Below are 23,071 nucleotides of genomic sequence, written 5' to 3'. Positions count from 1 at the left end.
ACTAAAACTTGTCTGTAGCATTCTGATTAAAAAGCTGTTTCAGTAACAGGTCAGGAGAGTGTGCTGGTTTCATTTGGTGACACGCTGACATCTAGTGGAGATTTATGGTGTGCTACGGAGTACCACACACCCCACAGTAACCACAGTTCCAGTGAGGACAGACAGAAGCCAAAGCACCTTTGGGTCTTTATGCAACGCATCAAGAAAATATACAAACAAATTAAAAAACAGGCATACTTCCTGTGTATTTTTCACTTGATCAATTAAAAATATTGGCAGATTCTCAAGACATCTAGTCAAAAGTAGTAGGAGCATGCAGATGGGGGTGGAAAAAGTCGTTTGTTCAGCACTGCAGTTGAGGGAGGTCTTCCAGGATGTCCCACTAATCCAGAGTTTAAAAGTGACAACCTAATTATGTGCTCACCTGCTCTTTTTTTTTTTTCCCCCAGCAATGAAGGCAAGCAAGACTGGAGAGTGGGCTGGAGAAGAGGAGGAAAGGGACAGGAGGGGAGGGGAGGGAAGGAAAGCATGCGGGAAGCGTTTTCTAGGGTTTTCATTACATTTATGAATTACATTTTGTACCTCTGTGTACCAGAATTTTATTAAATCCAGAGGGAAAATGTCTTCAGCAATGTATGTGTAAGATTTCTGGCTTATCACTGAACATTTATCTAAATATAATAACACTGCACTTACTTTGGAATAAAAATATACAATAAAATGTTTCTACTATTACACCTAGCTTTCATCAACATCTAATCCCATCATTAAAGCATGGCTGTTTCCTTGCCATCCCTTCCAAAGACTACAAGACGTGTACGCCAAGTGGCCTTGAAAGGAAGTAAATTTGACCCTCACATTTTTAACACGCGACTAAATTAAGATAAACAAATACTGACTGGAAAACTGTCACAATCACATCAGATCAGCTTCAGTACAAATGTAAATGTTGTCTCCTCACCCCCGACCCTCCTTAGTGAAAGTGCGAAGATCTGAGTCAAGTTGTTCCTACTGGATCTAAACCCGCCTGCTTCCTGGTTTTCTACTGAGCTTCAACCAGTGGATGACGGTTCTTGACACCATTGCTTAACAGCTTTAGTCCAATGAACAGGAAAGGCTGAAGAGGATGCATTCTGGAAGCTGGAATAAAGAATTTGTTTTACACTGCTGTGTGCTTAGCCTCTGGTTCTGGCAGACCCTTCCACCACACCTCTTCTGGAAAAAAAAAAAAAAGTAAAAACATCTTACTGTTGGCCTGGAGGAAAAATGGAATTAAAAGAAACCTCAAGGATTAGGACATGTGTGATTTTTCTCTAGAGAAGAATGTGCATGAGTTTGTTCCCACCACACCCAGAATGATTCTAAATTCTTTTAACTCCTCTCTTTGTGTCTGAGAATCAGAAGAGTCATCTAGAAATGATTAGACCAGACCACCTCTCAAGTGTAAAATCTAGAAGAATATTATGGCAGCTACATTACTTAAATTATAATTGAACACTCATATAAATATGTATCATCAGTCTGTTAAATTAATAAAAAAAGAAATATACTCACTTATGTCCTTCTTGGCAATTAATAGTAAACTTCAATCTTCAGAGCCCAGAGACAAAAACAAACAAAAAACAACAAAAAAAGATGCGACACAACCTATTAGCACAAGCAAAAACAATGTTCTAATAGTGAAGCTTCATGCTGTATTCAAACATGTAATTATCCATACAATTTGCAACTGTATTGTTTTACTGCTTAAAGTCTTTCCAGATACTTTACACTGCCCAGTGTTTTGCTACTAAACACATTTTCCTCATCACTACATTTCTGCAGTGTTGTTCACTGTTTTTTGTTCTTTTAGATAATTGAGAAAATTCAGGCCCAGCGAAGTAAAAAAAAAAAAAGTTCTACTTATAGAATAAAACAGTACACAGAAAATGTGAGTTTAGTTACTCCATCACAGGCTGATAGGCTGGTAGTTATTTTGGCTCGAGTTCAGAAACTGAAGATCCAGGAGAACTGAAGTAATTTACTATTGGAATGTTTTACTCACAAAGAAACTATCGTAATATATCAATGACCTTTAATTACTCTAAATGATAATACACTGAAAATTTAGAAGTTGTGATCTTTCTATTCTTTCAAAAGTGTCGAAATGTGTCAAGGTGGCAACTCTTGGTAATTAGTTTATATTTTATTCAATGATAAAATGTTATTTGATGACAACATTTTATTAGAAATGATGATTTTAAAGATTCCTAGTCTAGAGGGGACCTGACCTCAGAGCTAAGGTTACTGTCCCTGTGTTAAATAAGCAGATGGCAGTGATTTTTAGGCATGCAACGAGTCACTTGGGTGTGTACATGTCCTCCTAAGGCACTCTTCTAGTTCCACTGTCCCATGTACGCCACTACGCAATAGACAGGAACTAAGCTCCCAGGTGTGTTCAAAGTTCAGACGGTGAAGAAGTGACTCCTAAAGAGATCAGTCCATGGATGTGTTATATGAAATGAATCTAGAAAAGTGGTCAGAGTACCCTTCACGATACATTTATTGTCAGAAAAGAATTTACATTAGAGAATCAATAAAAATACAGAATGCCCCTTTATTTGTGATCTTGGTTTCCCTGGATATGTAGAAAAAAGAGAGACAAGTTTGACTTACAGAATCTGAGGAAACTTTTTATTGATCTCTTTATCCTTTCAGCATTGAGAGAGCAGGCAAAACACTACTTTTAACTCCGGCTCAAACGGGTAAACCTTTTCCCAAAGCTTAAATGAGGTGGGTATTTTCTCCACATCATAGCACCCTCTGCTAAATTAACCATCAACATCCTCCATCCATCAAAACCCCAAACCCAAGGCTGACTGCAGAACGACGGTGCCACTGCTGTCGGCCTGTAGACGGCCCCGTGGGGCGTTCCCGTGTTGCGGGCGACTGGGGCTGCTGGCTCCCCAACACCCAGTCGTCCCCTAATGACCACAGAATTATGTTAAGTCCTCCTTTGAAAATACATGGAGAAAAGACATTTCCAGCTAATTACTGAGAAAGCTCTAACAAGCTGCAAATCAAAAAGAATACAATTCTTTGCAATCCTCTAGCCAGGCCTTAAATAAGGAAACTGCTGTCTTAGCAAGGTACCCGAGGAGAGGTGTTACCTGGGGCAATCACGTGAAACTGGGGAGAGATGACCCACAAAAGACCTAAAAGCCTCTTTCTTCAGACTCACTTCAGTCACATTCAAAAATCCTCCCCTTGGATGTTAACTAACATGAGCCTAACTAACAGTTAACTTTAAACCTGGAAAGTTTTGTGCCCATGTTTAAACGTGGCCGAATACTTGTTAATCTTCCTAGGAACATCCCTATAATGAAAATAAAAACAAGTGTTGCCATATGCCAAACTGATATAGTACTTATCCACTGATAATGTACTTGCCTATGCTTAGAATGTCACTTTATGAAGGCGCTCACATATAGTTAATATGTAAGCTAAAACACTTGCAAATATTCAAATCCAGCAAAAAAAAAAAAAAAAAAAAGTACAAAGTTGCCCACTCATCACTGAATTATTCTGGATTGAACAGAAGGCTCAATTTCAGTACTGCCAAATGCTCTTAGCCTCACAAGCAATGAACCATCTGTCTTGAAGCACCAAGTATATCAATTCGGATTTAAAATACTGGTGTGCCTAGCAAAGTATCTTAAGCTATCCATCCATTTTCTGATGCTTAAGACTTACCACACAGCCAGCAACAAGGTTATATGCATCAATACTTTGAACTGCTTGTAGTAAAAGAAATTATAAAAATGTCAGACCATCAGAGAGTTATAGCCCCATAAGCAGAAAGTCTTGAAGAAGAGTCAGAAGATTAAGGAAGTTTTCTCAATGAGTCACTATTGCTATTTCTCTGACAAAATATTTTTAAGTTATAGAACGGCTGCCATTGGCAAGAATGATTCTGGTATTTCACTAAAAACAAGTGTATCTGAACCTACTACTGAAATAAATACTGCTTCATCATGGGAGCATACTGATGTCATGACAGAAAGCTGGGCTTCAAAGGAGTCTGGACTTGATTCTGAAAACAGTGGGCAACCACTCAAGTCTAAGAGCAAGGGATGTGCTTACTCTTAAGAAGATTAATGCCAACAGCAGCATGAAGAATGAGTAGGAGTCCTTTGGATGGATGAGAGGATAACTTAAAAGGCTCCTGAAGATAATGGGCCCGAATTAGACCTAGGACTGGAAAGGAGAAAATAGAACCCAAACATGACATCTGTCAGACACAAGGAAAAAAGACAGCAAAGATCAGCTTGTAAAAGTGTAAGATAGTCTAAAGAATATTATATGATTAATTTAGGTTAAAAAGTCACACCCTACTTCAGTTCAGTTCAGTCGCTCAGTCGTGTCCGACTCTTTGCGATCCCATGAATCGCAGCACGCCAGGCCTCCCTGTCCATCACCAACTCCCAGAGTTCACTCAGACTCACGTCCATTGAGTCAGTGATGCCATCCAGCCATCTCATCTTCTGTCATCCCCTTCTCCTCCTGCCCCCAATCCTTCCCAGCATCAGTCTTTTCCAATGAGTCAACTCTTTGCATGAGGTTAGGTTCAGGTAATTAGTAGAGTTGGATTTAAATGTGCAATAATCACACAGCAAAAGCACTGTTCAGCAAGACTCAATAAAGAGAAAAGTTGACAAAGTATCTCTTACTTCCTGACTCTCTAGGCAAAATTGAGTGGTGAGCCAATTGGGTCTGTCACTGACCAGGTTTTCAGAAAAAATAAGCTAAATATGCTCCATTTCTTCTGTATGAATCTTGGGAAGCAGGAAGTCAGGACAGGAGCAGCGAAAGGCAAACAGGGCATGAGACCCGGTCCGTAGCTCATTGCCCCATGGGTTCTCTGGAAATGAAATTTGCCTTTCAAATTCCCTACTACCAAGAGTAAGGTAAAAACAGAAGGCCTGGAACCGGGAGTGTCCTTCCATGGAACCAGGGCGAGAAGTGAGTAACAGGAGTTGGCATCTCTATGTCCTTCTCTCACCACTATGTCTACAAAGTAGACTTGCTCTATTTCCTAGAATCACCTGAATGGGCAAGAAAGGATTTTTGACAAGCCATCTTCCTGAAAGCTCTCTGTGCTTACCTAGGACATCTCTTTTCCTGACTAGGCTTTGATGAGCTCTTTAGGAAATTTATTTTCCTCTACTTCCAGCATTTAAGCAGCACTAGTTATAAATACTTCGGAGAAGGCAATGGCACCCCACTCCAGTACTCTTGCCTGGAAAATCCCATGGATGGAGGAGCCTGGTGGGCTGCAGTCCATGGGGTCGCTAAGAGTCAGACACAACTGAGCGACTTCACTTTCACTTTTCTCTTTCATGAATTGGAGAAGGAAATGGTAACCCACTCCAGTATTCTTGCCTGGAGAATCCCAGGGACAGCAGAGCCTGGTGGGCTGCCATCTATGGGGTCGCACAGAGTCGGACACGACTGAAGCAACTTAGCAGCAGCAGCAGCAGTTATAAATACTTAAATCTGTTGATCTGAATTTTTAAATGTAGTTAAATTTGGTGTCAAGGTAAGATTCTTCAATGACAAGGAAAATCACCTGAAGGGAAGAAAATATTAAGGTGCTTAAGATTCAACTCAGCTAACAGTTGCTAGCCATACTTGAGGAAAAAGAAGAGTCATTCCAGACACTAAGGAAATTTTGATTACTTGTTCACTATATTGCTTATTCACGATTAACATGTAACTATAAAATCACAGGCTCATCTAGACAGACAACTCAGTTAACCATTCGTTTATTCTCTCAAAAATAAACAACCCCTCTCCTGGGCATGGAGGACTCACACAGACACATGCGCTTTGGTCACCCCATCCTCCCTTTCGGCCAACAGCCACTTCCTAATTAATAGAGGTGTGGAAGTCACAGGGAACTTCCCACTATCACATCTACCTCCAGCCTGGACCTATCCCCTTGCCTTCTGCTTGTTCTACTACTATGGGTGGTATGAGATGTCACGTTCCCAGCAAAGAACAGCCACTTCACGTCTATGCTAGATCCCATCTCCTTCTGCCTAAGTAGGACAGCTCGAGTTCAGTGAAGGCCAATACTGCTTTAAGTGGGGATACGCCCCTCAAGAGCTCCTAGTGTTGTCAGGAAGAGAGAGAGATCCAAGGGGAGTGCAGAGAGCTTTGGAAACACCCCGAAAACAGTGCAGACAATCTTCTCTAGGACACTGCTTCTCTGCCCTGCTCACCCATTTCTCCCTGTTCATCTTCCTCATCAACATACAGTATAATTCCCCCCATCTTAAATAAAGGAAACTACCCTCCATTTCTCTATTGCAAAACTGTCAGAAGTCTACAGTTTGTTACCTTCGGCACCTACTCCAACAGAGCTTTTGATCTTGCCACTTTTATTAGTCACTGATGACCACTGCTCATCAGGTGGGAATTAAAATAGCCACATTCTGCATCTTAGTTCGGAGAAGGCAATGGCACCCCACTCCAGTACTCTTGCCTGGAAAATCCCATGGACGGAGGAGCCTGGTGGGCTGCAGTCCATGGGGTCGCTAAGAGTCGGACAGGACTGGGCAACTTCACTTTCATTTTTCTCTTTCATGCACTGGAGAAAGAAATGGCAACCTACTCCAGTGTTCTTGCCTGGAGAATCCCAGGGACAGGGGAGCCTGGTGGGCTGCCGTCTATGGGGTCACACAGAGTTGGACACGGCTGAAGTGACTTAGCAGCAGCAGCAGCATCTTAGGTGGATCCTCAGTCACATCTGAAGCTACAGATCATTCCCATCTCCAGGAAACTCTTCACTTTCTTTTTGGGTCCCCATGCTCTCCTGGGGATGTCCTTCTACTTCCTGGGTTCTTCTGCTGATTCCGTGTGTCCTTGGCTTCTGAAACTGGAGTGCCCAGACTTCTTTCTTCTCTAGCAGCACTCATTTCCTTGATGATCTCATCCAATCCCATAACTGTAAACATCAACTATCCACTCATGAATCCCAAATGTATGTGAATGACCCAGAACTAACTCCCAAATCTCAGATCTGGATATCCGCTACTCTGACGTCTCTCTATGGACATTTCATAGGCACTTTGAATTTAACCTGTTAACATGAAGCTCTTCATCTTTCTACACTCCTGCTCCACCTCCAGACTCATCTTAATTAACTACAATTCCAGCCTTCTGGTTTTCTCAGGTGCTAAACTTTGACTTTTCACACCACAGTTAAGTCTATCAGCAAAACTTATTAGCTACCTTCAACCAGAATCTGATGATTTCCTACTACCTACACTAATGCTACCCAGGTAGATGTCAATCTCTAAGCCAGCTCTAACCCACCAAGTCTTTTCCCTAACAGTAATCAGAAATTCTAAAACATGTCGTAATTTCATCACTGTTTGACTACAACACTCCAGTGGCTTTCATCTCATCTGGAATACCCAGACTCCTTCCAAGGCACTATTAACACACTAAATGGCCCTATGTGACTTGTCAGCAGTCAGTCTTGACTTTGCCTCTTACTCTTCTAGTTGCTCACTCTACCCCAGCTTCTCCGGGGTCTTGCCGTTTTCTGCAAGCATTGAGCATGCTCCTGGCTCCTGGGTCTTTTCATCTGCTATTTCCTTTGCCTGGAATTTCCACACTCCTCCTCCCCCTTATCCTTTACCATCTTCAGCTCTTGGCTGACATTTTTGGCTAAGCCTTCTCTGATAACCCTTTTACAACTGGCCTACACCCTCCCCTTTCTCCCTCATGGCACACATTGCCTGCTTTACTTTTTGACATAGCACTTACCATCATATATATATTATGTAATACAAGGGCTTCGCAGGTGGCACTAGTGGTAAAGAACCTGCTTGTTAATGCAGGAGACATGAGATGTGGATTCAATCCCTGGGTTGGGAAGATCCCCTGAAGAAGGAAATAGCAACTCACTACAGTATTCTTGCTTAGAGAATCCCATGGACAGAGGAGCCTGTCAGCCCACAGGGTCCCTAAGAGTTGAACACGACTTAAGTGACTTAGCACATATTATATACATACAACACTCCCCCGCAAAAAAACCTGTTTGTCACCTTGAACTGGAAAGTAAACAACCTACGATAGGGATTTTCATGTGCTTTGTTCAATGCTAATCCTAAGCACTGAAACCAATGTTGGCCTGAATACACGACCACTAACTTACTGAGTGAAATGAACCTGATCCCTGATTTGTAGGGGCTCATGATCAAGTAAAAGGTAACTAACAAACAAATAAAATGTGTGTCATTAAAAAAAATTACAGAAGAAAAAAAGCTGTCCCACATGACTCAAAATGACCTTTACCATTTGGGGGTTGTGTAGCCAGGGAAAGAGTTTAGCAGTGGGCTAACACGCTCCTAAAAAATAATGTAAGAATCAAGCAAGGGGTGCCACTAATACCCCTGCAACTCCCCGTATCCCTCATAATTACTCTTCTTCATCACTACATAGCGTGAAATGCTCGTACACTGACTTGCTATAAGCATGCCTGTCTCAGTCTTAGAGAATCTCTAACATTCCTCACACACTTGCCCCTTGAGTATCAGGACTTCCCTCGGTGATCAACAGTGCTCAGTAACCTGTTTCTCCCTGGGTTCATTCTCCACTCTGGGTGTGAGATGGGCCTGGAGTGGTAAGCAGACAACATACCTGAATTTGCTCAGCCGACTTACGAAATACTCACGTTGTAAGAAACTGGAATTAACTTCTGGAATCAAGGGATCTTTTACCCAGTCCACACACAGGGCAATAAACGTAGGGCAATAAAGAAAAAAAGCGACTCATTTGATTCTTTATCCTATTCTATTCCTCTTTTCTCACAAAGATAGAAATGGGAAAGAAAAACAAAATGAAAAGATTTGGATAATATTTCAATGACTGACTTTCAACACTCTAAGACTGCCCCTCTCCATACTACTATAAGGGTACACTTGTTCCTTTTCCCTAAATTATTTCTCTTAAGAGAAATTTTTTCGAAAGTTACCATTTTCATTTTTCTTACTAGATTTCCGTAACAGAATTACTGTAAGCAGATACATATATTCCACTGTGTCCTTTGCCTTCTTACCAGTAAAAAGGAGCGGGAGAAATATACCAAATAAGATAGTAATGATAATGGGAAACGATGAACACTTTGTAGGGCAGAGAGCATTTTGGTATAATTAAGGCCTTTTAAAATTACAAGATTAATTCATTCTCCACTTTAAACAAGTAGATACTAAGTAAGTTACGAAAATAACCCATTGCTACTTCTCACACTTCAAGTTAACAGGAATATCCAGTATCTACCAAGTATAAAGCACTGAATCAGCATGACAGGGAATTAAAGGCAACAGGACTGACATGCTTCACATGGATGGTCCCTGAACAACCTTACAGAGATTACACCCATGATATCATATGCATTCATTCAGTAAACATCTATCATGGTACAAGAGATACTGGGCTGAGACACAGAGACAAGGACTACAGATATTATCCTCCAAAAGCTCACTATCGAGAAATATACAAGGTGTTAAACTGAATATTAACAACAAAACGCATACTAGAGATATTGGGTATTCAGAGTAGTTTGAAAAAGAGTAATTATTTTCAAAGCATCAAATAGTATTAAGAACGTTTAACATCATATAGATTAGATAAAACTTACCAAATTATTACACTAATATGTTCATAGCTAAATCAGCTGAGACATTTGTTTTAATTTCTTGTTCAGTAGAAAATGAATACACGTTAACAAAGATATGTTCTCCTCTGCTAAGAGGGAAAATCTATTTGGACAGAAAAAGGATAAACTATTTAAGGATGTATTCATCTCTGCATGTATTACAGTGCCTGAAAGGACCTTCAATAAGCAAACTTAATTTGTAGAATAAACTCGCAATGGAGGCCAGTTGGTATATAGCATAACCACCCCCCGCCCACCCACCCCATCCAAAGGAAAAGAAAGAAAATGAGAAACAGACTGACGGACTAAAGTTACACAACAGTAAAATGGGAAGGTTTCATCAGAAGAGCTGAACTTCAGAAAAACTTCTGCAAAGGTTTCATCAGAAGAGCTGAACTTGAGAAAAACTTCAGGGAACTGGATTTGGGGGAAAACTTGTTTTTTATGTTCTGTGTTAAAAAGACCTGAATAATTAACTGGCTTTAGCCTCACTGGACTTCAGCAAGATAACCTATAGATGTAAACTGAATTTATATTTCTCTAAATGTACTCATCAGTAGAATCTAGGTTCATTCTGTCTGACAAGGTTTTAACGCCACTTAATCACTGTTGGCAACACAGTTTATAAACCAGTCCCCCAAATTCATTTCATAACCACTTTGAAAGGACTATCATTCCACTGTGTAGAAACACCCCATTACACACTGGAGCAGTACCTTTAAATCAGAGAATAACTTGACCCCCCAGAAGTTAACAAACTAGTTACCAAAAACTGATGTCTCAAAAAACACCTGCCTATTAAAATTATGAATTATTTTCTATTATTTGGGCATTACTTGAAAAACTTGGTAATTTAGATAGGAAGCAATGGGTTTATTCATATATTCTATTTATCTAAAGAAATACTGAAACACAAGAGGATAATTATTGTAGAATCATTATCTCAGCCTCTTCAAATAACTTGCAATAGTTTTATGAAAATAATGCTTCAAATCATGCCATAATTCTATCAAAGACCATAACATAAAAGTCAATGAAAATGTGTACGGGATTAACTTGACTACAATCTTGGTTAACAGGTGAAGCCACACGCAGGACTGAAACTGGCTCGAACTTTACTATATAATCATTTTTGTATTGTTACAAGAATATACTTGGGCAAGTAGTGGACTGAGTCCAAGTACACAACACCTCATGGTTCTTGTTAGAAAGAGTAATGTACACACAAGGCCAAGTCAAACCTCTAAATTTTATCCCCATGATACCTGATTAAATTAAAAAAAAAGAGACAATGTCTAGACAACTAATACATCTTATTATTTTGAAAAGGCTCATCATTAAATGATAAAATTTATCAATACAAATTTTTTCATGTGGCGATGTGATGGCATAGGTAAATAAATTTAAAATATCATCACTTATCTCATTTTCCAAATTAAAAAACGGAAACCAGTGATATTGAAAGTATTCTTATGACAAATATCTAAGAAGATAAATAAACGTACCTCATATTCACTGGAATCAATTAATAAAGCGCTATTTTGTAAGGTTCCATTTGAGACTAAAATAGAAGATTAAAATAAGGATTGACTAAAATGCAAAACTGTACTCACAGATTACCTTTCAGAAGTTTTCAATTAATCTATGTATACCTGCTTTTACATATAAACATATATATTCAATATTAACTGTAACACTATGAACAAAAACACTTAAGCCTACTGGTGAAGAATGGGGATTGTACCTCCATTCACATCATGCTGGCTGTTTAATCTGCAGCAAGTATTTAACCTGTTCATCTATTGGTTTTATTCTGTCAACTGAGGATCATCAAAGCACCTCTCTCTGAAAGCTTTTTGGGGTGATACTGAACGAGATGAGGCACCTCAGTGACTAAACGGAGCCCGGCATGTGCTGCACAGGCAGGCCCTGAGGGCACAGAGTGAAGATGAGGACACTCCAGGCTCAGCAGGGTATATGGTGCCAGGGCTGCTCTTGCATACTACTACATTTGAACCTGGAACTTGTAAAACTTGCTCTTAATGAATGAGGGAAAAAACCTAGTTTCACCTCCAGAGCAAAGTTTTATGAGGAAAAAAAAAAATCCCCTATTTGTAGTATACATGGATGGACACCTATGTAACTGGGAAGTGGATCAGAAATAGAAAAGATTTTTACAAATTTAGAATTTTAAGGAATCCAAGTGATGACTTATTTTTCAGTCCACTTGAAACTGTGGCCTGTTCCCTGCAAAAGAAAGCAGAACATGCGTAACAAAATTTTATAAGATTAGAATGACTGAGTTTAAAGACTAAGAGAGAACAGGGAAATAATTAAATTAACTTGTATTTTACAAAAAAAAAATTGAAAGTGTCTTATTTAAGGCCACAAAGGTAGTTCGTGGAAGAGCCACAAATATTTTTATGTCACCAATTCTTTCCACTCTGTCCCAGGTGAGTACTGGACAAAACCTGCAAGTAAGCAGGTTGATGGTAGTAAACAGGCTCATAGCAAATGAAGGAAGTTCAAGAATCGCATCCCCCAAATATCCTGATATTCAGTATGATGAACACTTTTCTGGCATCGAGAGTTTATTAATCTAGGGTACAGGACGTACAATGGTGGAAGTGGGTAAAAACTACTTTCTACCCTTCACCTACATAGAAATCCTCAAGAGCTTACATAAAAAATCCCCATTCTCATCACACTGACTTGACTCCAGTTCATATTATTAGTTACTGCTTTTAATATTCAAGGCTCAGAGGTTTTCACGGGCCTAAGCCTGTTTGGTGTACTTTTGTAACGAGGAGTTATTTGGAGAGTAGGGGTGTTAAGTGAAAGCGTGATTTTATTTTACGCTGGTTTAAGACTTCTACTGACAAGTACTCTAGCAGGAGTCCATCATTCTTTGTAAGGCTATGTACAATTCGAAATGCTTTGCTTTATTATCTTGGAGCAACGTACTTCTATGCTAAGAGTTTCATTCTACACATTTTAAGATGGTACTCTATTTCCAACTTTTGGAATGGATAAGACATATCCCCATATTCCACAAACCTGCAGCATGACCAGGAAATTACCTTAATAACTATCCCAACCAGAGGAAAACATTTATACTCTGCTGACCAATCTAAATATTGAAAAGTAAATTAACTCCTGTAAGAAATCTAGTATTTAATAATTATAACTAGAAAGAAGAAATCCATATAACCTGTAAACCCTTAAAATTCTCTATTTTTTCAACTGAGAATTAATGCTACATCTGCACACTAATCTGGAATACTATTCTACCTTCAGGATAGACGAAAGTTTGTGTTCAACCAGCTATCTCTGCTTGGCAAGTGCCATAATAAGTATGATAATATACACCAAAAAACACCATGAAAACTCAGGAACAGGATAAGTTAAAAAAAAAAAAATGCATGAAAGACACAGAAGGGATACGGATTAAAGTTATTTGACAATATTGCCCAATGGTGGACAGAAGTCACCATTTTGGATATCAAATCTTTTAAGCCAGGATTTTATGTTATTTTGATGTCACATCATCAAAGTAGAGCTTTATGTGTTTTTGAGACCAATGGTTAAAAATGTATTTCTGTATATTTAAGCTCATGTATTCTCTCATTAGGACTTAGAGGACAAAAACTCTACACATTTATAAGATTTGAAATGTTTTCCATTTAATAAATGATTTATTTGTACTAGTCCTTCGTAGTCAATCTTCATATTCACATTTTTATTTCAACAACAATCATCTCAGACACGCCTTCTAACAAAACTGACTTAAAATATTACGACAGGAAACTATGCCTTCAGGAGCATGTTTATTGTGTTTGAGATGATACATCAGGTGCTCTCTGAGCTACAAAGGGTAAAAGGAAATCCTCTCGTTACAAACTGACAAAGGTAAAAGGTAAAACATTTTTCACAACAGCATGAACCACATACTCAGAAATAGATCTGGGTTTAATACAAATGACATAATTCCTAATCATCTACGGCTACTTTTATAACTTCATACAGATAATGAATTAGGCTAAAATGCACTATAATATTTGGTAGACTTCAGGACCAGTATCCTTAGTACATCACAAAATACATTTTGATATCCCAAAGAAGCAAGACTTGCAAGTAGGCGTTTTAAACAGAACTAATCTACAGCTACAAAGTTCTACTCTTGATAGCATTTACCTTTTTGGGGAGTCTCCCAGTCTCCAAAGGATAAAAGCAGAGAGTAGAATCAGTATAACATATACACAGAAGTCCGTATTGTAAAGGCTATAAAGATCTGCAGCACAGTGGGAAGATGCCTTCTGCTCCTTCACACTGCATACAAATTATGTGAATTATGTTGCGTATCGCTTGGTCCACTGTCTGGCTATCCTGTCATGTTCTGCTCTGTTGGTCAAATACTGAGTGGCTATGCTTCCAACCAGAGGATCCGCTGGAAAAGTGGAAAGAACATTAGAAGATATTATACAGTGTCTTAACGATTCAGTTCTAGCAGTTTGGAACTGAAATGTTGATTTTTCAGCAGCATCTTGATATATAATAGCTAATTTCTCAAAAAGAAAAATGCTTAAAGTAACATAATCATCTTTATATTTTAATATTCAAATTAGAAAAGCCTCTTTAAAAATAAAGTTAATAATAAAGCTTTTAAAATGTGTGATTTTTTTAAAAAATGTGTGCATCTTTAATATATAAAAACTATTTTTCACCCTTAGCATTTTACTGAAAAGTAAGTGTGCCAGTATTTGTCTTCCTATGGATACTTAAAAATTAATTTTTCCAAATGCAGATCCTATGATGCAAGGCTTTTCAGAATGAAATATTTCTTTTATTCTGTACAATAATATGATTTAAATCATCATCCTTACCTCCATTTGAAAACTTACTTGCCATTTTGTTTTAAATAATATTCTGAGCGGGAAACTGAATCTGAGACGTAAATTTTATTTTGAGCTTGTTTTTCAAGAAGGTCCACTATGTAGATGTGGTACAAAATTTGAAGCATATCAATCAACAGCCAGTAAAATGTAAAAAAGCTCTCTTCCTTCCTGCCTCCAACTATTTAGAAGTTTCTCTTCCTGGCAAATGATTTATAGCATCTCTACCCAGAGACATTATATGTATTTATAAGCATTTAGAATATTATCGTTTTGCCTATTTTTCAGTGCTGTGCTTTTTTAGCTTAATGTATCTTCGAGAGTTTTCTCCATTAATTCACACAGAGCTACCTCTTTAAGCTACATCCTCTGCTAATGGCCATGAAGGTTGTTTACAATCTTTTGCTTTAATAAATGATGCCACAATGAATATCCTTCTACATATCCCTATACTATCTCTCTCTCTCTCTATGGTACATATGCAACTGCTGGGTCTAAAATAACAGTAATAGCCTTTGGTGGTTGATTAAATATTTAGGAAAAAATAAGTCTATTTGTTTACAAGATATCACATGTGAAATCCCACACTTATACATTACTTTTTCAAGTCAGCTACCCACATGAAAGATCGTGTGTGGCAGTTAAGCATTTCTTAAAAGTTACACACTAATGACTTTATCCCTGAATTTTAATAATCATAATCTAGTCTAACTCTCTCATCAGTTATCATTTTAATATCCACTATTACCACATCTAATAAAGCTAACCATAATCCAAAAAGGATGGAAGGGAGAACAAGGAGCCCTTCATTGCTGAGCAGCTGACTGCATGCAAGCACATGACAGCAGGGAAGGAGCAAGAGGAGATGCTGTCAGAAACACTCACATCAGAAGGGGTCTGCACAACTCTGTAATTCAGAAAATAGGGAGTTCATCAATGACAGGGAGAAAATAATTACAGGGTAGTAAGCCATTAACAACGGCTTCCCTTGTAGCTCAGTAGGTAAAGAATCTGCCTGCAGTGCAGGAGACCTGGGTTCGATCCCTGGGTTGGGAAGATCCCCTGGAGAAGGAAATGGCGACCCACTCCAGTATCCTTGCCTGGAAAGTCTCATGGACAGGGGAACCTGGTGGGCTGCGGTCCATGGGGTCACCAAGAGTCGGGCACGACTGAGTGACTAACACTTACTTACACCATTAACAAACTAAAGAAGTTATTGTGAAACTTTTGGTCTATTCTATTTGAAATGGCATTGATAAGCTTCTCAAAAAGTGTTTTTTGCTGATCTTTCTACCAATAGCATTTACTTCTTAAATTCACCTTAGGCCTTAAGCTAACTGAGAAAAATGCACTGATTTTTGGAACCTCACTGAATGTGTTAATAAAAATCTACTTACCAGGGTTGCAGTCTGTCAAAAGAGAACAAATTGACAGCAAAACCTTTGAAATAGTCAAAGCAGGACTCCAGTTGTCTTTAAGGATGTCCAGGCAGATGACTCCCTGACTATTGATGTTGCAGTGATAGATTCTGGTGCGGAAAGTAACCTAAGGGCAGCGACATTAAAAACAGATAAGCTTTATTACCAACCAAAACTCTCACTAGCAAAAATGAAGTGGAACATGTTACAGATCATAGCAAATAGCATATAACTGAAGAGCTAATCAAACACTAGTTTTTGTAATAGCAAAATTAAATTATTTTCTTTAATTCAGTTGCAGGAAGTTTTGTTTTTATCCAGTATAGCAGGAACTACATTGCTTTTAAAACAAAGCGAGGTGCAGAATTGTTTAAATAAATGATACAGTAATTCAATATATGTATGTGCAGGCATGTACACATACATCCCTGTTTAAAAATAGGAAATGAGGGAGAAAAGAAACGTTTTGGTGCCAAAAGTGAGAGAAAGTAGTGACGAATTTTTTAAACATAAAACTAAAGTTACATTAGTAAAAAAAAGGCCATCAACTCATCACTAATCTTTTGCCATGTGTCAAAAAGTACTGCAGAAGGTTGGTGAAATCACCAGTGTTTCTATTTCTCAGACTTTAATTTCCCCAAATGGCTCACTGTCTTGTTAGAATAAGACAGTCAAACAAAACAAGTAAGGTCTTAAACTACTGAATAAAGGAAAACCATTATATCCTTGAAACATGTGGAAAAGAAGAGAATAACTCATAGAAACAATAGTGGCAAATTTCAAAACAATCACAAATTCAGTGGTTAATTCTTAATTTAGAACTGCAAAATAGAAAAGATAGTTCCTGAACCCTTGGAACTGGTAATCTCCCAAGTGGAGTCTGGGAAGAAAATGGGTAAAGCCCTCAAATGTGTATTTCTGATAAGGATGCATAATTAAAAACACTGGTGTAGTGGGGAAGGAGGAGGAAAAGACTACAGTAGTACCCATTTTATCTACACTTTTACCCTCCACAGTTCCAGTTTTAGACCCCTCAGATCAACTGGGATCCAAAGACATTAAATGCAAAAGTTCAGAAATGAACAATTTAGAAGTTTTAAACTGTGCTGTTCTGAGTAGCATGATGAAGTCTTGTACTGTCCTGCCCTGCCTGGGTGTTCAGCACAATCCTGCCAGTCACAGGCTACTAAGTAGCATCCTGGTTATCAGCTCAACGGCTGCAGTACTGCAGTGCTTGCGTTCAAGTCACCCTTACTTTACTTCATAATTGCCCCAAAGCTCAAGAGCAGTGATGCTGGCAATTCAGATCTGGAAAGAGAAGCCATGAAGTTCTTGTGTTGAGTGAAAAGATGAAAGTTTTCAATGTAACAAGGGCAGGAAAACAAATTCTACTCTGAGGTTGCTAAGATCTATGGTAAGAATGAGACTTTTATCCATGAAATTCCAAAAAAAAAAAAAAAGGCAGGGGAGGAGCGGGGGGAACTTGTGCTAGTTTTGCTGTTGTACCTCAAGCCTCAAAAGCTACAGCCACAAGTGCTTAGTTACAATGGGAAAGACATTCAATGTGTACAAGATATTTTGAGAGGGACCACAATCTTGTAACATTTATCATAGTACATTGCTATAGGTATTTATGCATGGGAAAAAAACAGCATTATATAGAGTCTGGTATTATCTGTGATTTCAGGCATCCATTGAGGGTCTTGGAATTCTGCTTCTGAGGATAAGAAAAAACTACTGTATATAATTCTAGAACTGTTCTAACACAGTACATACTAGTTACACAGAACTCCTAAAATGTGGCTGGTAAGAAATAAGATGGGCTAAAAGTATAAAATACACACTAGATTTCAAAGACTCAATACCAGACAGAGAATGTAAAATAGGGCATTCATGATAATTCTACTGATTACATATTGAAATGACAGTATTTTTGGACATGCTGGATTAAGTAAAATGTTATTAAAGTCAATTTCACTATTTCTATCAAAAATGACACATGTAGCCTGCATTATATTTCTACCGGCTCTGCTCTAGAATATGGGAATAACGTATGTTCATATCATTGACAGCTGACTACTCAATAGAGAGCTTACAAAACATGATTAATATTTTGAATACTTTCAGCTTTTAAACAATGAACAGAAAAGAATTAAATTTCTATTATTCTTCAAGAAGAACAACACCTTATCTGAACTTCAAAAATAAGCAGAACTGTAGAGAAGCAATTATACCTAAACCAAGATAACAGCAGAAGTTTTATTCTTTTTCACTTGTCCAACTATAGATCTGAAGAATGCTTCAAAACACTATATAAGATATCTTAGGGAAGAGGAAGGAATCAACATTAAGGGCTAAAAAATAAAAATATTGAGACTTTAACAAAAAAATTAACGTGCTAAGTTAATAAACACTGTATTAACCAAAACAATGATGACAAATCATATATATGTAACTATGATAGTCCATGGAGAAGGCAATGGCACGCCACTCCAGTATTTTTGCCTGGAAAATCCCATGGACAGAGGAGCCTGTCCTCTGCAGACCCTGGGGACGTGAAGAGTCGGACACACTGAGCAACTTCACTTTCACTTTTCACTTTCATGCATTGGAGATGGAAATGGCAACCCACTCCAGTGTTCTTGCCTGGAGAATCCCAGGGATGGGGGAGCCTGGTGGGCTGCCGTCTATGGGGTCGCACAGAGTCGGACACGACTGAAGCGACTTAGCAGCAGCATGATAGTCCATTTCTATTTTCATTAATAGATGCTAAGAAAAATGTGTTTTCCTTTAACAAATTATCCCTCATGTATAAAAACAATTTCATAAAAACTAAATATTGTAAATTTTTTTCTGCTAATTTTTCTACCATGTTAAAACCAATTTCCAATATGAAAAATGAGGCAAGTAGAAATAAGCATTACTACAGATACAGTCATGAGCTATTCTGCTAAAGTTTTGCTTTCCTGTATCATACAGGAAACTTAAGGACTTAAGGCAAACTAAATACTTAATGATATGCTGGAATTTAACATGTGTCATTCTGAGTATGAATACAATCTTCAGTTTTATTAACATGAGGGTTTTGTCACTGTCTTTGACTGATTATCAAGAGATACTAGACATACTGGAGAACATTAAATAAAACAATTAGTTAAAAATCTTAGATGCTGATGGGACCACTTAGGAAAGCTCTCAAAAACTGACAGCTATAGTTGTGAGCAAATACCTGTAGGTGATAAGGAACCCTGGTATCTGCAATTTGAGGTAAATACCACTAGATGGAACTGTTGTTACCTTATTCAGTGAGGGAATAAAAAAAATTATTTTTACACACACACGTAACAGGCAGGCATGTGAGCACAGGCTCTAAATCGTTACACATACTTTAAATAATGGAAGCAATGTAAGGAACTACATTGAAAAGAAAAACATTTCATGAAAGCTGGCTTAACATTTCTCTACAACATCTTACTGCCTTCTCCGCTTATAAGTCTAACTACAGCATCATTAGACTCACACTTAATACTGATGCTAAAAAATGCTGGCTTGACCATTTTACAGGGAGAAGTCAGAAGAAGAAACTAGTCAAGTAACTGCTATGTTTAAGACTTTAAAAATAATTGTCAGTCATTACAAGACACAACTGAACCCTTTTCGCTGTTATCCACATAATTCATACTTAGCCTCTCTCATTCTCTCATAATTCTCACTCAGCCTCTCTCTTTCTCATTAATGCATCATACTTACAGTGGGCACAAAATAAATATATTAAATAGTATTAGTTCCCTCTTCTTTGTTATAGGTTTCTAGTTTTTGCTTATCTATAAAGATAGGGTATTCAGCAAAAAATTCAAGATACCTAACTCTTATTTCCCAAAGCTGTCAAATTTACCTTTTATCCCAACAGGTTTCTTAAGTAAGGTTCATATGCTATTTTCTCTCATACCATAATTTATTTGCTTATTGATATGCAAAGTGGCATACCTTTATTTACATTTAACACACTCTCCACTGATTGTATACAAAGCTATTTGTAAAACAGAAGTCAATTACCACCACATTTTAAAAATCATTGGTTAGAAGAGTTTCCACATAATCCATGAAAAACAGTAACTTCATCCACACATTAACTCTTATGATAAATGATTCTGGAAAAGAGTAAGTATTAAGAATGCAATTCTAGGTTCTTACCTTTGGTGGCTTAAATGGATAATCGGATGAAAATGTGATATCCAGAAAAAACACACCACCTTCATATACAGAACCTGGTGGACCAAGTATAGTCGATCTCCATTCATAAATGTTATCTCCTTTAGGCCCAGCACTATTCAAAAGAAATTAAAAATCAATGTGTGTATCTGTGATCTATGAATATTAGCATCTTAAACCAGTTAAGTATCAAAGGTAAATTACCAACCTAGAACAGTACGAGATAAATATAAAAGAAATAAGCCTCAACCAACTTGTGCAGGGATGTGTGAATAAACACATTTGCAAATAGTTCTAACTTACAGAAAAATCACAAGAACGAAGAAACTTTATCCAGAATTCCACTTTGCTCATTTGCTTTAGTCAACTCCTTTTCTCTTTCTCCACCCCCTTCTAAATTACACGCACACACATGCACACACACACAAGTGCTTTTTTTCTACGCCATCTGAGAGAAGGTCAATGTATCAGTCCTTTCAGAATATTTATTCTGAAATAAATATTTCAGTATCATTTCCTAAAACAATCTAATACAACTGCAATATAGCTACAACTTCAATAAAAGTAAAATCTGTACAATACCTACAATCTGCAAAATAATGTCAACTGACCCAATTATGCCTTACAAAAACCCTCAATTTTCATCCAGATACAGGATCCCAGTCTTGAGATCGACCATCTATGTCCAGTGTCTTTAGTCTCCTTTAACATAGAGCCTTTCAGCCTTCCTTTGCCTACGACAATATTGGGCATTTTTGAAGAACACAGTTCTTATTTTAATAAAATGCTCATCACTATGAACTTGTCTGGTGTTTCCTTGCGATTATATGCAGGCAGTACATTCCTGGCTAGAAGAGAACGTAAGTGATGCTGCGTTCTTCCCAGGGTGTCATATCCAGAGGCACATTGGTGATGGTAATTTTCATTATCCAGATCAAGTACTACGCGACTGCAACCAAGAGGCAGTCTTTGGAAACTCAGCCTGTGTGCTCAGTTGCTTCAGGTATGTCCAACTCTGTGACCCCATGGACCACAGCCTGCAAGGCTCCTCTGTTCATGGGATTTTTCCCAGCAAGAATACTGGAGTGGATTGCCATGCTCTCCTCTAGGCAATCTTTCTGACCCAGGGATCGAACTCGAGTCTCCTGTGTCTCCTGCATTGCAGGCGGATTCTTTACCGCTTGAACCAACAGGAGGGAAGCCTAAGACTGTGCAAATATACCACTCTTCATCAGCACTTCTATCCTAGATTTAATATCGACTTGTGATTCCTGGCTAAAGTGAACTTTACTATGATAGTGATAAAATCATAATTTTCCAAGGTCAGCATTTCCTTCACATCTGTGCTTGAACCCTCTCTTCTCCTATCTGTATGAACATGTGTATTATTTTGGTGAGGTCTCATGGATTCTTGGAGAAGGCAATGGCACCCCACTCCAGTACTCTTGCCTTGAAAATCCCATGGACGGAGGAGCCTGGTAGGTTCCATGGGGTCACGAAGAGCTGGACACGACTGAGCGACTTCACTTTCACTTTTCACTTTCATGCATTGGAGAAGGAAATGGCAACCCACTCCAGTGTTCTTGCCTGGAGAATCCCAGGGACGGGGGAGCCTAGTGGGCTGCAGGCTATGGGGTTGCACAGAGTCGGACACGACTGAAGCGACTTAGCAGCAGCAGCAGCATGGATTCTTATCTGTTTTCCTAACGATTTAGAATTCTTACTGCATTTAATTATTTTGATGCTCAAATTATCCCAGAATTGGCCAACGGGAACATCTTCAAAATGACCCTTGTATCCTTATCATAGGCCACCATCATTTTGGGGGAAGCATTTTCTTACTTTTTAGCATTACAGTATGTTCCAGGCTCCCATCCTTGGAATCTGCTACTTCTTCAAGGAGCCCTGGTTCCCTTTAGTGCGAATGTATCTCAAGTTCTGAGTGCTAGGTGGTGCTAAATCCCAAGTACATTACACTGTGTTCAACACCATCATTTCATTTATAAACTACAACGACAGATAAATAAAATCTAAACTCACAGTACTTTTCAAATTTACCTTACAGACTTCTGTTTTGCTCTAACCTTACAGACTAACTTAACTTTCTGCCCTAAAGTAGATATAATGTTTTTCTTCTTTTAGCGATTGTCAGTTTAGAAATAATCCGCATGTTTGATTTAAAATAAGTGCAAACCAACATTGATAAAGCAATGACATTAGGACTTTTAAACATACATTAAATGATCTGACCATATCTTAATTCAGAAAAACATACACTATAGACTGTAAACATTAAGCAAGCAATGCTATCAATAATCACTCTGAAAACAGTTCATACAGAAAGAGTGGAGAAAATGTGATGGTACAATCAAAATGTTTATAGTATGTTTCAAAAACCTATTTTTAAGGTAGATATACATGAACTATAAAATCTTACTATTATGGCCTATTTTATGGCCAAAAAAGATGTCCTTTTCATTATAGGGGACTGGAATGCAAAAGTACGAACTCAAGAAACACCTGGGGTAACAGGCAACTTTGGCCTTGGAATACAGAATGAAGCAGGGCAAAGACTAATAGAGTTTTGCCAGGAGAATGCACTGGTCATAGCAAACACCCTCTTCCAACAACACAAGAGAAGATTCTAAACATGGACATCACCAGATGGTCAACACCGAAATCAGACTGATTATATTCTTTGCAGCCAAAGATGGAGAAGCTCTATACAGTCAGCAAAAACAAGACCAGGAGCTGACTGTGGCTCAGATCATGAGCTCCTTATTGCCAAATTCAGACTTAAATTGAAGAAAGTAGGGAAAACCACTAGACCATTCAGGTAT

The 23,071-nt window shown here is 38.2% G+C and overlaps 1 protein-coding gene across 5 annotated transcripts in view; it reads right to left on the bottom strand.

Moving 5' to 3' along the window:
- Positions 1-13,517: 13,517 nt before the first annotated feature.
- Positions 13,518-23,071, bottom strand: part of UBE2E3 (ubiquitin conjugating enzyme E2 E3) — an 89,747-nt gene continuing 80,193 nt past the window's right edge. For all 5 annotated transcript variants that reach the window (XM_070359181.1, XM_070359166.1, XM_070359188.1 and 2 more), the window contains exons 4-6: positions 20,214-20,346; positions 15,999-16,146; positions 13,518-14,156 (exon numbers count right to left, since the gene is read on the bottom strand). In XM_070359181.1, the coding sequence (XP_070215282.1) occupies positions 14,059-14,156; positions 15,999-16,146; positions 20,214-20,346 (379 nt within the window). In that variant the 3' untranslated portion in view covers positions 13,518-14,058. The remainder of the gene's footprint in view (positions 14,157-15,998; positions 16,147-20,213; positions 20,347-23,071) is intronic.

The sequence above is a fragment of the Bos mutus genome, chromosome 2, assembly GCF_027580195.1.
Source record: "Bos mutus isolate GX-2022 chromosome 2, NWIPB_WYAK_1.1, whole genome shotgun sequence".
Taxonomy (NCBI): Eukaryota; Metazoa; Chordata; class Mammalia; order Artiodactyla; family Bovidae; genus Bos; species Bos mutus.
Note: the sequence above shows the minus strand (reverse complement) of the source record. Positions and strands in the feature narration are given on the sequence as shown.